Raw genomic sequence first — 18,660 nt, 5'->3', positions numbered from 1 at the left:
ACCTTGATGACATCATTATTTACAGCTCCGAGTGGCAGACCCACTTGGAACAGGTACTAGCGGTGGTGAACGCGCTCCGAACAGCCGGATTGACAGCCAATCCCAAGAAATGTGCGTTGGGGCTCACGGAAGCCCGCTACTTGGGCTACGTAATAGGCCAAGGAGTGATTAAGCCCCAAATTAATAAAGTTGAGGCCATCCAGAAGTGGCCTAGACCCCTGACCACGAAGCAGGTTAGGGCCTTCCTGGGTATCGTGGGGTACTACAGGAGGTTTGTTAAAAATTTTGCAGGACTATCTGCCCCCTTGACGGACCTTCTCAAAGGCAGGAAGTCCGTCATGGTGCGCTGGACTCCGCAGGCCGAGGACTCCTTCAGGGCCCTGAAGGGGGTCCTGTGCGGACAGCCCGTTTTTGTCAACCCTGATTTCCGGAAGGAGTTCGTAGTACAGACTGACTCCTCGAAGACAAGCCATATCAGAGGAAGTGAAGACAATGCTACGCCTGGGGGTCATCGAAAAATCCCGAAGTGAATGGGCTAGTCCCATTGTCCTAATACCAAAACCCGATGGCTCCTTAAGGTTCTGCAATGACTTTAGGAGATTGAACGAAATATCCAAGTTCGATCTCTACCCCATGCCCCGGGTGGATGAGCTGATTGATTGGCTGGGACATGCGCGATATTTCACCACGCTCGACCTGACCAAGGGGTACTGGCAGGTGCCATTGACGGAGTCCGCCAAGGAGAAAACCGCTTTTGTTACGACGGAGGGTCTCTTCCACTATGTTGTCTTGCCTTTTGGGTTACGTGGCGCTCCGGCCACGTTCCAGAGGTTGATGGACTTGGTACTGGAACCCCACCAGGCGTATGCATCAGCGTACCTTGATGACATCATTATTTACAGCTCCGAGTGGCAGACCCACTTGGAACAGGTACTAGCGGTGGTGAACGCGCTCCGAACAGCCGGATTGACAGCCAATCCCAAGAAATGTGCGTTGGGGCTCACGGAAGCCCGCTACTTGGGCTACGTAATAGGCCAAGGAGTGATTAAGCCCCAAATTAATAAAGTTGAGGCCATCCAGAAGTGGCCTAGACCCCTGACCACGAAGCAGGTTAGGGCCTTCCTGGGTATCGTGGGGTACTACAGGAGGTTTGTTAAAAATTTTGCAGGACTATCTGCCCCCTTGACGGACCTTCTCAAAGGCAGGAAGTCCGTCATGGTGCGCTGGACTCCGCAGGCCGAGGACTCCTTCCGGGCCCTGAAGGGGGTCCTGTGCGGACAGCCCGTTTTTGTCAACCCTGATTTCCGGAAGGAGTTCGTAGTACAGACTGACTCCTCTGAGGTCGGCCTGGGCGCAGTGCTCTCTCAGGTGGTTCAGGAGGAGGAACACCCCGTCACCTTCTTAAGTAGGAAGCTTACCCCCCCGAGCGAAATTATAGCGTAGTGGAGAAGGAGTGCCTGACGATCAAGTGGGCCTTGGAGTCCCTACGCTATTACCTGCTGGGACGGCAGTTTCGCTTGGTGACTGATCACTCTCCGCTGGTCTGGATGAGGTCCGCCAAGGAACGGAATGCCTGGGTTACACGGTGGTTCCTTTCTCTACAGAACATCTGGTTTATGGTTGAACACCGGGCCGGAAGGTTGCAGGGCAACGCGGATGCCTTGTCTCGCGGCCCGTGTTTGATGGCGGTAGTTCAACCCCGCACGCTTGAACTGAGGGGGGGGGTATGTGAGACTGTGACCGGGGTTGTCTATGACGGCCGGTACGTCTTGCCCCGGTTGTGCTCCCTCCATGTATAGAAAGCAATTCCACTCCAGGGTTTATTGCTGTTTCCCTGCAGGCTGAAAGGAGGGTTAAAAAAAAACAGGAACCGGGGCGTGGGGCCCTAGTGTGAGGGAGTGAACACAACTCCCTAAGCGTCTGCCGAAGAAGCACATGTGAGCCATTTCTGGAATCTGGCTTGTTGGTTCTGGAAGAGGATATTCCAGAAAACGTGTTGTGTGCTGTTTTGGATTTGGTTTTGTGCAATAAACTGTGTGCTGTGACCATTGGCGCCTGGATCCCGTGTCTTCTGCCGTGCAGCCGACCACGTTGCCTCACAATATATATACTGTACATCTATTGTATTCACTGATATCTGCCATCATCCTTTGTTTCCTCCAGTACACTTTCTTGTATATGGAATATGAATATAATACACTTAGGTCGTTGTAACTAATAAATGTTTTTATTGATTGTTAAACAATATGTCAAACCAAAATGACAGCGCTAGATGGTATTCTTATTGTTTGATGGTGTTTCTGAGTTATGGTGCTTCTGAGAGATGGTATTGTTTTTGCTGCCTGATGATGTTGTTTCCAGATGGTATTTAGTTGCCAGATGGTATTCTTTTAGTCAGATGATATTGTTGCTAGAGTAGATGGTATTACATGATGTTATTGCTGCCGATGATGGTACTTCCTGATGGTGGTTAGTTGCCAGTTGGTATTTTTTTTGTAAGATGGTATTGTTGCTAGAGCCGATGGTGTTACATGATGTTATTGCTGACGATGATGTTGCTTCCAGATGGTGTTTATTTGCCAGATGGTATTCTTTTTGTTTGATGGTATTGTTGCTAGAGTAGATGGTGTTACATGATGTCATTGCTGCCGATGATGTTGCTTCCTGATGGTGGTTAGTTGCCAGATGGTATTTTTTTGTAAGATGGTAATGTTGCTAGAGTCAATGGTGTTAAATGATGTTATTGCTGCCAGATGATGTTGCTTCCAGATGGTGTTTATTTGCCAGATGGTATTCTTTTTGCTTGATGGTATTGTTGCTAGAGTAGATGGTGTTACATGATGTTATTGCTGCCGATGATGTTACTTCCTGATGGTGGTTAGTTGCCAGATGGTATTTTTTTTTGTAAGATGGTATTGTTGCTAGAGCCGATGGTGTTACATGATGTTATTGCTGCCGATGATGTTGCTAGATGGTATGGTATTTGTTTTGTTTGATGGTATTGTTGCTAGAGTCGATGGTGTTACATGATGTTATTGTTGCCGATGATGTTGTTTCCAGATGGTGTTTATTTGCCAGATGGTATTCTTTTTGTTTGATGGTATTGTTGCTAGAGTAGATGGTGTTACATGATGTCGTTGCTGCCGATGATGTTGCTTCCTGATGGTGGTTAGATGCCAGATGGTATTTTTTTTGTAAGATGGTATTGTTGCTAGAGTCGATGGTGTTACATGATGTTATTGCTGCCAATGATGTTGCTAGATGGTATGGTATTTGTTTTGTTTGATGGTATTGTTGCTAGAGTCGATGGTGTTACATGATGTTATTGTTGCCGATGATGTTGTTTCCAGATGGTGTTTATTTGCCAGATGGTATTCTTTTTGTTTGATGGTATTGTTGTTAGAGTAGATGGTGTTACATGGTGTTGCCTGATGATGTTCCGTTGCTGCCAGATGGAATATTCGCCCTATCTAGAATAGATATATACAAAGAATAATGTTAAAGGGCAGTCCAGTTACAAGATTTTGATTAGCTACCCTCAGTACCTATCGTGAAAGATCAGCTGATCTGCATTGTCTGGAGATGACCAGTATACATTGAATGCGGCTGCATATTGGAACTCATGCAATGTCTTTACATTCAGCCTAAGCTTATAATAGCTAATCAGTGGGGGTGTTGGGTGTTGGATTCCCACTAACTTGATATTGATGACGTATACTAAGCATAGGTAATCAATATATTGTGACAAGACAATCTTGTTAAGTAAGGCCGGTTTCACATTTGCGTCGTTTTGACGGAAATGGAATCCAGCACAGATGTAGTACAGTTCATTTATTTACAGTGGACACCATATGGACACATGCGGTTGTGTATGAAGCACACTACCGCAAGGTGTCGTGCTTCCACTGTAAATAAATGAACTGTACTGCATCTGTGCTGGATTCCATTTCCGTCAAAACGGCGCAAATGTGAAACCGGCCTATCAGACAAGCTATATGTTTATGTTCCTTAACATTTAACCATCTTGTTTAATAATGTATAAATTTAGTATATTATTTTCTGGAACTATAAAGGCTGCTTTACACGCTGCGACATCGCTAACAATGTCGCTAGTGATCGCACCCACCCCTGTCGTGAGTGCGTCACGGGCAAATCGCTGCCCGTGGCGAACAATATCACTAGTACGCGTCACACGCACTTACCTTCCTAACGACGTCACTGTGGCCGGCGAACAAACTCTTTTTTTAAGGGGGAGGTTCGTGTGACGTCACAGCGACGTCACACAGCAGGCCACCAATAGAAGCGGAGGGGCAGAGAGCAGCCACATTAACGACACTCCCACCTCATTGCTGGAGGACAGAGCGACGCTGTTGTTCGTCGTTCCTGGGGTGTCACACGTACCGATGTGTGCTACCTCAGGAACGACGAACAACCTGCATCCAAAATGAGCAACGATATTTGGAAAAGGAACAACGTGTCAACAATCAACGATTTTTGCCATTTTTCGGATCGTTAGCAGTCGCTCGTAGGTGTCACACGCAACAACGTCGCTAACGACGCCGGATGTGCGTCACGAATTCCGTGACCCCAGCGATATCTTGTTAGCGATGTCGTTGCGTGTAACGTGGCCTTAAGGATGGTGCTTCATGCTGAGATGTGATAGCTTAATGGTGCACAATTTTACAGGTAAAATCAAGGCAATGCCTTTAAAAATCATGTAATCATTGGTAACTACATACACTGTAAAAATATTTATATGTTTTAATAACAGTTCACTTAAAGAAGTACTTCTAAAATCATAATATGGCCTTTTAATTTTGTACATATTTATTGGCTATGCGGCTGGTCTGACAACTACGGTAACAGGACACAAGTCACCGTGTAGCTCTAAGCTTTAATAAGGCCTCATACAACCACATCTGTAAATAAGTAAAAAAAATTACCGTATGTCTAAAAAATAAATTGGGAAACTAATTAAATTGGGATGGGACTGTGGAGCATGTACTCAAATTGAAAGATGTTATGAATTTTTGAATTCAGCCAATACAACCACATACAAATTTCTCCACTATAAATTGTCGGACCACAGGAGTAGTCTATTGGGCTACATGCCCTTGCAGACTTACGGTATATATGTGGGATTAACCTCGAGAGAACTAAGGGTTAGAGTGATGGAGCACATTAGGGATGTTAACAATGCTATGAAAGCAACTACGGTAAAAAGGAAAAAAAAGCGGCTCTGAAAAATATTCCTAAACATTTTAGGGAATCCCATGGATGCAATTGGAGGCTCCTTAAATTCAGAGGGATTGATAGAGTCCATCTAGGAATCAGAGGTGGAAACTATAAAAATATCCTTGCTTAAAAAGAGATTAAATGGATTACATTACTTGATACAGTGAAACCCAAAGGGTTAAACAACACAATCAGTTTCAAACCATTCTTGTAGTTCTCAACTAACACTGCAGGGGTGTTTCTTAAACCTGACCCCATCATTGTATTTTAAGGCATGTGTGAAGTCCTGGCCTATCAGGTCGTCACAGGGTATTGTGCAATCTGCCCTCCTGTACAATATCCACCTCCACCTTGGTTAGGGGTCCCTAACCAATGGTGTTGCCAAGACCAGCTAATCAAAATCCTAGTAACACTCTGCACCACACCCACCAGACACACCAGTGGATGGCCTGAGTGGAATAGGGTCACACACTTGGGGGGTTGGCTAAGGGGAGGTCAGGAGTGTCAGGAGAAGGCCAGTGTAGTGTTGGAGGTGAAGGAAAGAGGAGGTCAGGAGCTGGGCTCCTTGGAAGTACTAGGTAGCAGACGTTGGTCTAGGCCTGGTAGGAGCTGGACCCCGGTCACAGAGGATCGTGACAAGGGGCACGGCATTGTCGTGGAGGACTGGGACCAGGGCACGACGGGTAACATGGACCCTAGGCCAGGGAGTAGTTACTAATAACCAAAAACACAATATTTTTAAAGATATTTTATCTAATGGAGTGGTTCTGTCATGTAATGTGCAGCTTTTACATAGTGCACATTTAGGTGACATTGGCTCTTGAGCAGAATTTTGTAGTTTAAATTTTTCTAACTTAAAGGGTTTGTCCGTTACTTTTACATTGATGACCTATCCTTAAGGCCTCTTTCACACGTCCCTGAAAAACCACGCACGTTTTTCACGGACGTGTCAAAGGTGCGTTTTGCCCTCCGTTAGCCGTGTGTATGGCACACGTCTGTTCTTTGTGTGTTATCTGTGATAACACATGGAGAACGGGAACTTTCTACTCACCTGTCCCTGGCTTCGCTGTCCGTGGTGCTGATCTTCGGTCTCCGGTCCTGCCGTCTCCCCCGCTGCTACTGCTTCCGGCCGCAGTAAAGTGAATATGCAATGAGCATAATGAGCGGCGGTCGGAAGCAAGTGACAGCAGCAGCAGAGACTGCAGGGCTGGAGAAGGTGAGTAAAGTTTTTTTTTTTTTTCTCGCAGATACATGCTTTTTCTCCGGTGCGTGTCACACGGTACACATCCGTGTGGTCCGTTTGTGTTACGTGTGACCCATTTGCGTTCCGTGTGACACCCGTGATGCCGGAGAAAAACAGACATGTCACACGGGCACACGTATGCTCCACATGTACACACGGTCCATGGCAGAATACGCACGTGAACGTAGACCCATTGATTTTAATGGGTCTACGTGTGCCCGTGTCTCCGGTACGTGAGAAAACTGACCATACACGTACCGGAGGCACGGACGTGTGAAAGAGGCCTAAGACACATTGCATAAAGACTGTTGTTTGTTTTTGTAGATGTCCTCACCAAATTACAAAATAACAATATTTTCTGGTTATTGCATTTTTGCTGCAGTTTTTGTGCCTTTTCCCCATTATTTCATGAATTTTTAGTGCAGATATGAAGCCGCATTTTTATAATATAGAAAAGCTTTGATTCTGCACTTATAATAACTGCACTGCACTTATTATAATTCTGCACTCTATAGCCGGAGAAAGATGGAATGTTTACCGATCACTATTGCTGGTCAGGAGGTGGAGCAGGTGGAGTTACAAATATTTGGGGGTCCACCTGGATAGCAAACTGGACTGGACATGCCACTCAGAGATGGTCTACAAGAAGGGGATGAGCAGATTGTATTTCCTAAGGAAACTGAGGTCTTTTAATGTGTGCAGCAAAATGTTAGAAATGTTCTACCAGTCTGTAGTGGCGAGTGCCATCTTTTCTGCACTCATATGCTGGGGTAGTAGTGTGCGGGTCTCTGATGCTAATAAGCTGAATAAGCTTATCAAGAAGGCAAGCTCCGCTGTTTGCTGCAATCTGGACTCTTGAGGTGGTCGTGGAGAGAAGAACTCTGAAAAAGTGTATGGCGATTATGAATAATAATGCACATCCATTATATGAGCTGTTCATGATTCAGAAGAGACCTTCAGTAACCGGCCAATCCTTCTGAGGTGTAAGAAGGAAAAATATAGGAAATCACTTGTGCCAACTGCTATGGGAATGTACAACAATAACATTAGTGTGCAATAATCAAGGTGAATGTCTACTTTATTTCTTCTACTTTCAGGTCACCCGCTGTGTATGTCCTAATCTAATGTGTAATGTTCTTCTGCCAGCTCTACTGCCTCGTCAATTATGTAATTCATGTTATGATTTAAGTTGTGCTGCTGTGATACCAGAATTTCCCATGGGATCAATAAAGTGTATCCTATCGTATCGTATAAAAGTATCTGCAGTTTTCTCCATGCTTTCTTTTTTTAGCTCCACATAGAAGCCTCTAGAGAAAAAAAAAGCACCAAAACTGCAGCTTTTCTGACATCACATCCACTTTGCTTGGACAGTAAAAAGCAAAAAAAAAAGCAGCAGAAAAAAATGCAGCATTTACAATTCATGTGAACATGGCCTAAATGTCCAAGCGAAGTGGATGTGATTTCATGAACTCTCGGCCCTCGGTGTGTAAAGATGCTGAACTCGGCAGTTTTGGTGCTTTTTTTTTTTTCTTTATCGGCTTCTTTGTAGAATCTGAAAAAAACACAAGGAAAAAAAAGCCATTGTATTTTTAAATGCAGAATTAAAGCTTTTCTGTACATTAAAATGCATTAAACAGAATCAGGATTCACATCTGCAACAAATATGTATCAGATATCAGGGAAAACGTATAAAATACGCAGCAAAGACGCAATAATCCTAGAAGATTGTTATTGTGGTGCGGACACCTGGAGAAAAAACACAGCATTTACACTGCATGTGAACACGGTCTCAGCGTTACATTTTATTACATTTTTTATGGCTTTAATAGAGAAAAGTCATCAATCGCGCCATGTTTTTCCATTATTTACCGATCCCCATAAATAATCTGGTGGCTGAGTTGTGCGGGTTGTTATGAATACCAGGACACCAGATACGTCCATATTGTGTGCTGATGTGTGAGGTCTGTTTGTTTAAAAAAGGCAAGTTAAAAATTACAATATTCTATTTTTTTTTTTTTTTTAATTTTATTAGAGTAAAAAAATCTCCTTTCTCCTCTCTCTAGGATACAGGACTTACAGATGCACTGCTCTGTACAATGGGTCTCAGTGTCCAGGGGCTGCAATGCAGCTTCAAGTATAGAAAAGTCTCCCTGTGCCCATACCAGAGTCTGTAACTTTAAAGCGGGCTTTAAATGCTGCGACATCGCTAGTGATGTCGCGAGCGATAGCATCCGGCCACGTCGGTGGCGCGTTACAGGGTGATCGCTGCCATAGTGAACAATATCGCTACGGCAGCGTCACACGCAATTACCTCTTCACCGACGTCGCTGTGGCCGCCGAACAATCTCTCCTTTAAGGGGGAGGTTCATTCGGCGTCACAGAGGTGTCACTAAGCGGCCGCCAAATAGAAACGGAGCGGCGGAGATGAGCAAGCGGAACATCCCGCCCACCTCCTTCCTTCCTCATTGCGGGCGGCCGCAGGTACAGTGATGTTCCTCGTTCCTGCGGTGTCACACATAGCAATGTGGGCTGCCGCAGGAACGACAAACAACCTGCGTCCTGCAACAGCAACGATAATTGGGTTTAGAACGACATGTCAACGATCAACGATTAGGTGAGTAATTTTGATCGTTAATGGTCGTTCCTGCGTTTCACACGCAACGACGTCGCTAACGAGGCCGGATGTGCGTCATGAATTCCATGACCCCCAATGACATCTCGTTAGCCATGTCGTTGAATGTAAAGCCCGCTAAAGGCTAGGGAACCTACTGAAATGTTGGAAGATTAAGTCACTGGGAGGAGTGAAAATAAAAAAATAAAATTTTTGTAATTATTTGTCATTATTTTATAGTAGTTTTATAGGAACAAAAAAATCTGTCTTTTTCTTTACCTCTATGGACTGAGAGATATATTTACAATGTATCTCTATGTAGCTGCATAATCTGCATTGGGTTCCCTACCTGCAATATAGGTCAAGATTACGAAAAGCTCATATACCTCTCAGTCCATGCAGTGGCTCAATAGTAGCACTGCTGCATATGGACAAAGGGTTTACAAGATCTGTCCCTGGGGAGAATTTTTTTTTGTTTAATTTATGCACTGCACTGAGAGACCTAGAGTCGGGACAAGAGCAGTGAAAGCTGGGTCATCAGGACTGAGCTTCAAATGGGGACAGTCCTGCTGCATCTGGGACAGTTGGGAGCTCTGGAACATCAACTGACTCACCTCTGCTTGCACACTGTGTATATTCTAGCACATTCTGAAGTTGCTTCTATGCACATACAAGTGCATCTCAATAAATTAGAATATCCTCAAAAAATTATTTATTTTAGTACAAAAAGGGAAACGCATATATTATATAGAGTTATTACACACAAAGTGATCTATTCCTATATATTATATAGAGTCATTACACACAGAGTGATCTATTCCTATATATTATATAGAGTCATTACACACAAAGTGATCTATTCCTATATATTATATAGAGTCATTACACACAGAGTGATCTATTTCAAGTGTTTATTTCTGACAATGTTGATGACTATGGCTTACACCAATGAAAACCCAAAAGTCATTATCTTAGAAAATTAGAATATTATATAAAACCAACTGAAAAAATTATTTTAAACTCAGAAATGTTGGCGCCTACTAACAAGTCTGTACAGTAAATGCCTCAATGCTTGGTTGGGGTTCCTTTTGGATGAATTACTGCATCAATGCAGCATGGTGGCTCAGTGGTTAGCACTGCAGTCTTTCAGCGCTGGGGTCCTGGGTTCAAATCCCACCAAGGACACCATCTGCAAGGAGTTTGTATGTTCTCCCTGTGTTTGTGTGGGTTTCCTCCCACACTTCAAAGACATTCAGATAGGGACTTTAAATTGTGAGCCCCAATGTGGACAGTGTTCCTGATGTATGTGAAATGCTTCAGAATATGTAAACGCTGTATAAAAATAAAGATTTGATTTTTTTTTAATGCGGCGTGGCATGGAGGTGATCAGCCTGTGGCACTGCTGAGGTGTTATGGAAGCCCAGATTGCTTTGATAGCAGCCTTCAGTTCATCTGCATTGTTGGGTCTGGTGTCTCTCATCTTCTGCTTGACAATACCCTATAGATTCTCTATGGGGTTTAGGTCAGGTGAGTTTGCTGGCCAATCAAGCACAGTGATACTGTGGGTATTAAACCAGGTACTGGTACTTTTGGCAGTGTGGACACAAAATTAAATTTCCATCTCCAAAAAGCTTGTTTGCAGAGGGAAGCATGAAGTGCTCTAAAATTTCCTAGTAGACAGCTGGGCTGACTTTGGTCTTGATAAAACACAGTGGACCTACACCAGCAGATGCTATGACTCCCCAAACCATCACTGATTGTGGAGACTTCACACTAGACCTGAAGCAGCTTGGATTGTGGCCTCTGCACTGTTCCTCCAGACTCTGGGACCGCGATTTCTAAATGAAGTGGAAATTTACTTTCATCTGAAAACAACACCTTGGACCTCTCAGCAACAGTCCAGCTCTTTTTCTCCTTGGCCCAGATAAGACACTTCTGGTGTTGTCTAATGGTCATGAGTGGCTTGACACAAGGAATGCGACAGTTGTAGCCCATGTCCTGGATACGTCTGTGTGTGGTGGCTCTTGAAGCACTGACTCCAGCAGCAGTCCACTCCTTGTGAATCTCCCCCAAATTTTTGAATGGCCTTTTATTAGCAATCCTATCAAGGCTGCGGTTATCCTGGTTGCTTGTGCACCTTTTTCAACCACACTTTTTCCTTCCACCCATCTTTCCATTAATATGCTTGGATACAGCAGTCTGTGAACAGCCAGCTTCTTTAGAAATGACCTTTTGTGGCTTACCCTCCTTGTGGAGTGTGTCAATGACTGCCTCCTGGACATCTGTCAAGTCAGCAGTCTTCCCCATGATTGTGTAGTCTACTGAACCAGAGTAAGGGACCATTTTAAATGCTTAGGAAGCAGGTGTTTTGTGGTAATTATTCTAATTTTCTGAGGTAATGACTTTTGGGTTGTCATTGGCTGTAAGCCATGATCATCAACATTAACAGAAATAAATATGTGAAATAGATCCCTCTGTGTGTAATGACTCTATGTAATGTATGTGTTTCCCTTTTTGTATTGAATTACTGAAACAAATTAACTTTTTTGAGGACATTCTAATTAATGTAATCTGTACCTGTGAATGATCACATAACCTGAAAGATCCTTCAGCTAGTCAGGACATACAGCTATACTGATGTGCAGCTCCCGGTAAATTCCTTTCCAAACCTGCACAGATCAGACTGATCAGTATTGGGCTGGAGGTGAAGGAGCTGTGCCGCTGTATGGGAATGGAATGGGTAGGACGCTGTGTCAGCAATGCATCCTTCTGCATCTGGACTTAAAGATGCACATACTTATTTATGCATTTTTTTATTGCTAAAATATGCTTGTAAGGCCATGGTACTGAGTATTTGGTGAGATTTTTTTATCACAGTATTTGTAACCTGAAACCAGGAGTGGGTAATAAATGCAGAAGTGGTGACGTGTTTCTATTATACTCTTCTGCTGAATGCTCCACTCCTGGTTTTGGCTACAAACACTGAAGTTAAAAACCCCTCCCCAAATAGTCAATGTGTGCACATGGCCTTATAGCCCAAAAAATAAGGCATATGTTGTATATGAATTATAAAAAAACCTTACATATAATGTGGATTTAGAAAAATACATTACTTTGTAAAACAAATAAAAACAAGTATTGTCAGTGTAAGTGTATGAGACTAGTATAATATAGGTGAATGCTGTGACTAGAAATCCTAATAAGAAATGGGGAAATTGATGGGGATTCATCTTACTTACATGTTTTCCAACACTTTCTATGTATTCCTGGTGTTTATAAAAACTACAATGCATCTAGCAAAATACAAGTTGATTTATCATGATGAAAAAAGGTATAAATAAATCAAGGTTTAACCACTGGAACATTGAGGGGGAAATATAGCGCCCCTGAATGCATCAGGGTGCTACAGGGAACTGCATCCTGTCCCCCAGCGTGCAGGGCCTATTCCCCATGGTTCCATCCAGGTTCCTAACAACGGTGTCACTAACATCCGCACTACAAATCCCAACCACACCTCACACCATGACCTGTACAGACACACCAGTGGGTTGGTCAAGTTGGATCAGGGCCTCCCACCTAGGGGTCAGGCAGACTGGTGGGAGGTTAGACAAGGAGTTGAGTGTTAGCCCTCAAAGAGTGAGGAGCTGGGGAGTTGTAGCTCCCAGGGAGGCGACAGGTTGGGTTGCAGATGGTGGTCCGGGACCACAGGATTCGGAGACCGGTGGCAGTGACATTGGAAAGGGTGCGATGGACATAGTCTAAGAGGACTGTCGGCATCAAGACCCCAAAAGAACTGGCCGGTACCGAGCACGGCGAGGTACAGGACCGTAGATCAGGGAAGAGCTTCAGGCACCTTGATAATTAACCTGTGGAGGATAGTCTCTTTATGAACTTACCCCAAGAGCTCAGAGATTGAAGGCATCAGCACAACGCGGGGGATAGGGTTGTCCAAAGTACACAACCCACTAAAATCCAAAGTGCCAGCCATCAAGAGCACAGCTACACTACACATATTGAGCGGGGCCCCGAAAGCTTGAAGCCAAGGGGCCACAACGGTCAATCAATTTGTGCACGGAGGCATGGCTCCGGATTTACCAAGTGTCACCGCTGGGAGCGGGACCTGGACGGGCTCCCCCCGCAGGAACTGCGGTACCTAGAGACTTTGGTTTACCATCTGCGTCAGTGTCTGCTTATTCCACCTAATCCAGCACCAAGACTACCACAGTGAGTAACTTGACCCCTGCACCCTGCTTTCCCAAGGCCAAGTGGCCCGCTCACTAAATCCCCCCCACTGTCACGGGCATTCCGTACCTGCGGAGGGACTGATACCTTACTGCCCTACATCATCTGCCCCGGTACTCCCTTCGGCAGCGGCGGTACTCCTCTTACCGCAACCCGCAGGTGGTGTCATGAACATTCATCCACTTTAAATATCCCCTTACATTCCAGTGGCCGAAAGCCCCCGGGTTCAGAGACCCTCGAGCCACAGCAAACCCGGATCTGAGCAGTTCGACAGCTTCAGGGGCGGCACAGAAACATGTTACCAAATTGTAAGGGTGTGTTCACACTGAGTCTTTTTTGCTCAGTGTATGAAGTGGAAACTGAGAAGAAATTCACAGTTTTTGAAAACTCATTAAAAATACTAAGTGTGAACGTACCCTAAAGCTTCACATTGGTTACATCATAAAGAGTATGTGGGCACTGACATTTTTTTGAGGACTTTTGAAGCAAATCTTCAAAAGCACTTGGAAAGCAATAGAAATACTAGTTCATTTATATGGCAGCATTTTGAGGACAGGTTTTTTTTAGCTTTTTTTTTCTGAAGAGGTGGTGAAAAAAAACACTCCATGAAAAAATAAATAAATTGCATGTTAATTCTTTGAAGAGGATCCTGAAGAAAACCTCTTCAAACCTGACACTGTCCAATCAGAAGGCTGCAAAGAATGGATCCTGAAGAAAACCTCTCCAAACTTACACTGTCCAATCGGAAGGCTGCAAAGAATGGATCCTGAAAAAAACCTCTCCAAACTTACACTGTCCAATCAGAAGGCTGCAAAGAATGCTTTAGGAAAAAACTCTTCCCAAACTTTTTAATACCTCTTTGTAATAAGTTATGTAAGGTGCATAATTGGTAACCACTAAATGGCCGTTATCTGGGCAGTCAGATATAGGCAGTAATAAGCCATCATCTATACCTCACCTAGAATGTGTTCTCAGTATCTCTGCTCTTACACAGTGGTGGTGAACTCGTCTTCGTCTTCTTCTTCTTCGGTGGGCTCCTCTCTATAGTACATGAAACATATATTATCTTATGTAAATGAACAAGTAATGGTGAGTATTAGGATTTGTAAAGGATGACTTTTCAAGAGCATTACATAATGAATTCCCCTTTTTCTCAAACCAACCCAAAAATGTTTGAGGCAAACTTTGAACATTTACTACATCAAGAGATAAAGGGGTTTTCCAAGAATAGACTTTTGATGACCAATTATTAGGAAACACAATAAATATCAGAGCAGCAGACGTCTGAATCCCCATGAAAATCCCACTGTTTACCTAACATGGACTTTTGCTTATTAGCGGCCAGTTGGATGTAGGGTCTACAATTTATTAGAACACGTTAATGCCTCATTGAGATGTCCTTGAAACTTGGTCTGACTACAAACCTCGAGGCATGGTCTGGCCCAAATTTGATGGCCTCATCAGCAAACGTGAGACAGTTTTGGGGCCTATTTTGACAGGAAGTGCAGATTTGGTGCACCCAAATATGCAATGTGTACACATTGCCTAATCCGGTAATCCAGCATTGACTTCAATGACTTCACCTCAGGTCACACCTTGTGTACCATGGGAACCCCAGCTGTGACCTCAGGTGAAGTGATTGAACTCAATGCCAAATTACCGGATTAGGCAATGTGTGCACATTTGTTAGGTGAATGCAGACATTTCTGCACCAAATCTGCAAAAAAAAACCCAGCAAAAAAACGCATCAAAATCAAATTCATTTTGATGCAATTTCAGTGTGGTTTTTTGCCAAGAGATGCAGTTTTGGTGCAAAAATTTCTGCACCCAAATAATCAATGTGGACACATTGCTTAATCCATTAATCAGGCATTGATGAGTACAATGAGTTCACCTGAGGTCACACCTGGAGTACCGTGGTTACACCAGTTCAGACCCCAGGTGAACTCAGTGACATCATCGCTCACAGCTGTGGTTCCATCAGTGTGTCCCTGACACCACAGTGAACAGTCATTTTGTCTTATGTGAGTGCGCACTGCGAGCTCAGGATGCAGCACAACTGGGATTGTTGTGGGATCTTATGTGGATTACTTCAGACCTGCAGGGTGTTTTGGGGGTGAACAAATTGGAGAAAGATGGTATTTTTTAAATAAAGAAAAATCCTTTATGTTTTTGTGTTAATTTCTTTTGACTTACAGTCTTAATAATGTGGGATCTCATAGACCCCTCCCCATTACTAACCTCAAGCTTGATGACAGCTATAATGTTTCAATTCACAGCTGTCATTAACCCCTTATATTACCCCAATTGTCACCACTCCAGGGCAATCGGGATGAGTTGGGTAAACAGGCGGAATTGTTGCATCTAATGGTGCAAGAATTCTGAGGTGGCTGCAGGCTCCTAATTTAAGGCTGAGGGGGGCCAATAACCATGGGCTTCCCCATCCTATGAATACCAGTTCCCAGCTGTCAGCTTTATCTTGCCTGGGTATAAATATTGCGGGAAACGCACGCTGTTTTTTTAATCAATAATTTACATAATTTTAAAAAGCTGCATTGAATCTTAGGATTTTGATACACAGTCAAGATAACATGCTAAGTTGGAGTTTTTTTTTCCTTTGGTTTTTTTTTTGAGTTGCTCCCATACACACAAAGGAAATAAGCATGTGTATAACAAAATGTGTAATTGAGATAATTTTCTGGGAGAAATCCTTCATTTTCTGGAACAATTTCAAGGAAGCCAACACTTTCAGCCATAACTATACATACAGTTTAACACATCCGGCTTTCTGCCGGATTTGGCGCCCGCCAGTACAGTGTATACAGTACAATGGCAGCGCGACAAGCGCCGGTCAAATGCCGGCATGTGACCCAGAAGTTGCGGCACTGCCATTGTACTGTATACACTGTACTGGCGTGCGCCGAATCCGGCAAACCGGCAAAAAGCCGGATGTGTGAAACCGGCCTAACGCTACACATATACACATACTATATATCTAATATATAAAGCTGAATGTGTGTATATGTGTGTGTGTGTGTGTGTGTGTGTGTGTGTGTCCGGGATTGGCATCTGCACCGTCGCAGCTACAGCCACAAAATTTTGCACACTCACACCTCTGGACCCCGAGAGCGTCATAGGCTATGTTGTGAGGCGAAATTTTAACCCAGCGCTTTCCAATTTACCAATCAATTTTGCCCCTATCTACATAATGGGGAAAAAGTGAAACGAAAAGTGTATCCACACCGTCGCATTTACAATCACAAAATTTTGCACAGAAACCTCATGTGACCCAGGGAACGTCGTAGACTATGTTTTGACAGGAAAATGTAACCCCGCGCTTTACAGTTACTCTCCAAAAAACATGTCTCCATTAAAGCAAATGGAGCCTGGAACTACAGGTTATTAGTAGGAGCTGTGATTGGTTGCTATAGGAACAAAAGACATTCATAGTATAAGAAGCTTATATGTGAGGTAATAAGATGTTGGTGGGGAGACGGATAGAGATAGACAAAGAGACAGACAGAGAGACAGACAGAGACAGACAGAGAGACAGAGAAAGAGACAGAAAGAGACAGAGACAAATGGTGAAAGAGACAGACAGAAACAAACGGTGAAAGAGACAGACAGACAGAGACAAACGGTGAAAGAGACAGACAGAGACAGATGGTGAAAGAGACAGACAGAGAAAGACCTGGAAAGAGACAGACCTGGAAAGAGACAGACCTGGAAAGAGACTGACCTGGAAAGAGACAGATGGGGAAAGAGACAGACAGACAGACATGCAGACAGGGACAGAGACAGGCAGACAGGGAAGGAGGAGACAACCAGAGAGACAGACAAAGATAGATGGGGAAAGACACAGACCTTGATAGAGACAGAAGGGGAAAGAGACAGATAATTAGAGACAGACAAGGAAAGAGACAGACAGACAGACAGGGAAAGAGACAGACAGGAAAAGACAGACAAAGAGATGGGGAGACAGACGGGGAAAGAGACAGACCTGGGACAGAGACAGACCTAGAAAGAGACAGATGGGGAAAGAAACAGAAAGATAGAGACAGACAAAAAAAGAGACAGACAGAGACAGGCAGATGGGGAAAGAGACAGATGGGGAAAGAGACAGACGGGGAAAGAGACAGATGGGGAAAGAGACAGACCTGGAATGAGACAGATGGGGAAAGAGACAGACCTGGAAAGAGACAGACCTGGAAAGAGACAGACGGAGCACATTACTTGGCCAATTTAGTTAAATCTGTGTGGAATATCTGTGGTGTTGAAATATATGTTGTGAAATGCGTCTATTAGCTTAGTTTTTGCCTTTTAATAATTACATTTCTATCTATTTCTTCTGTGGTTTTTGTGTGCAGAATACATTTTTGTTTCATTCTATTTTGTTAACAACAGTTATTAACGGGTAGTACAGCTAGTTGTATATATACACACAGTCACTCATGCATTCATCTTTGTTATATCTCTCTCATCACTCTTCTTTATACCCACTCATTCCAGGACCGTCGTGGAGGGGGGTGATACATCCTAAAGAGGAGGGGGTAGCACTGCGGATAGGAGTGAAGGCTGTTTCCTTTCCTGTCTGCACACTGCTTTCTGTGAACCCTGCCATTCCCCCCACTTTTAGCTTCAGTTCTGACTTGACTCTGGCAGGAAGCTGAGTGTGATGTGACAAGACTATGGGGGATGCACAATATTAGAATATATTGCATATATTGCATGTGAATAATACATTCCAGTCATTTCTATTAAGTTAGAAGTGAATTTTACAAAGCAGGCCCTTTAATATTAACTCCTGAGAAACCATGATGCTTTTATTAAGCTGAACCACAAGGAAGAGTCAGCCATGTGGATCACCTGTGGTAGTAATACACCTACAAGATACCTGGGGAGTAATAATGTATGTGGTAAAGTTACTGCTGCTGCTATTGAAACACGGGCCACCAATGTAGGGACCAGAAAGTGTCCGGTGCTACCTAGCGATGGGGTAAGAGCAGCATAAGATTAGATGTTAGGTTAAGATATGAGGAGGAGTGACAGAAGGCCAGTGGGTTGGTTACAGAGACGGGCCTTGTGGGGAGATAGTTCTGCCGAAGGGTTCAAGGACTAAAGATGTGGCATCCAGTAAGGTCTGGTCAGGGAATCCTGAGGTAACCTTCTAAAGGTCTGGAAACTACAGCTCACCCTGATGGGCCCAGGTAAGTCTCCTGACTAGACAGCCATCAGGGCCCAGAACCGGACAGAGGTGAGAATAACAACGGGGAAACGGAGGCACAGGTGCCTGGAAGCTTAAGGACTAGTTCCAAGATAGCTGGGATAA

At 44.0% G+C, this 18,660-nt stretch overlaps 1 protein-coding gene across 1 annotated transcript in view; it reads right to left on the bottom strand.

The window, feature by feature from the left end:
- Positions 1 to 2,270: 2,270 nt before the first annotated feature.
- Positions 2,271 to 18,660, bottom strand: part of LOC142311135 (uncharacterized) — a 72,022-nt gene continuing 55,632 nt past the window's right edge. Inside the window, exons 12-13 of the mRNA XM_075349280.1 lie at positions 14,290 to 14,372; positions 2,271 to 3,470 (exon numbers count right to left, since the gene is read on the bottom strand). Coding sequence (XP_075205395.1) covers positions 14,318 to 14,372 — 55 coding nt within the window. The 3' untranslated portion in view covers positions 2,271 to 3,470; positions 14,290 to 14,317. The remainder of the gene's footprint in view (positions 3,471 to 14,289; positions 14,373 to 18,660) is intronic.

The sequence above is a fragment of the Anomaloglossus baeobatrachus genome, chromosome 5 (assembly GCF_048569485.1).
Source record: "Anomaloglossus baeobatrachus isolate aAnoBae1 chromosome 5, aAnoBae1.hap1, whole genome shotgun sequence".
Taxonomy (NCBI): Eukaryota; Metazoa; Chordata; class Amphibia; order Anura; family Aromobatidae; genus Anomaloglossus; species Anomaloglossus baeobatrachus.
This window is presented reverse-complemented; position numbering and strand designations above follow the sequence as displayed.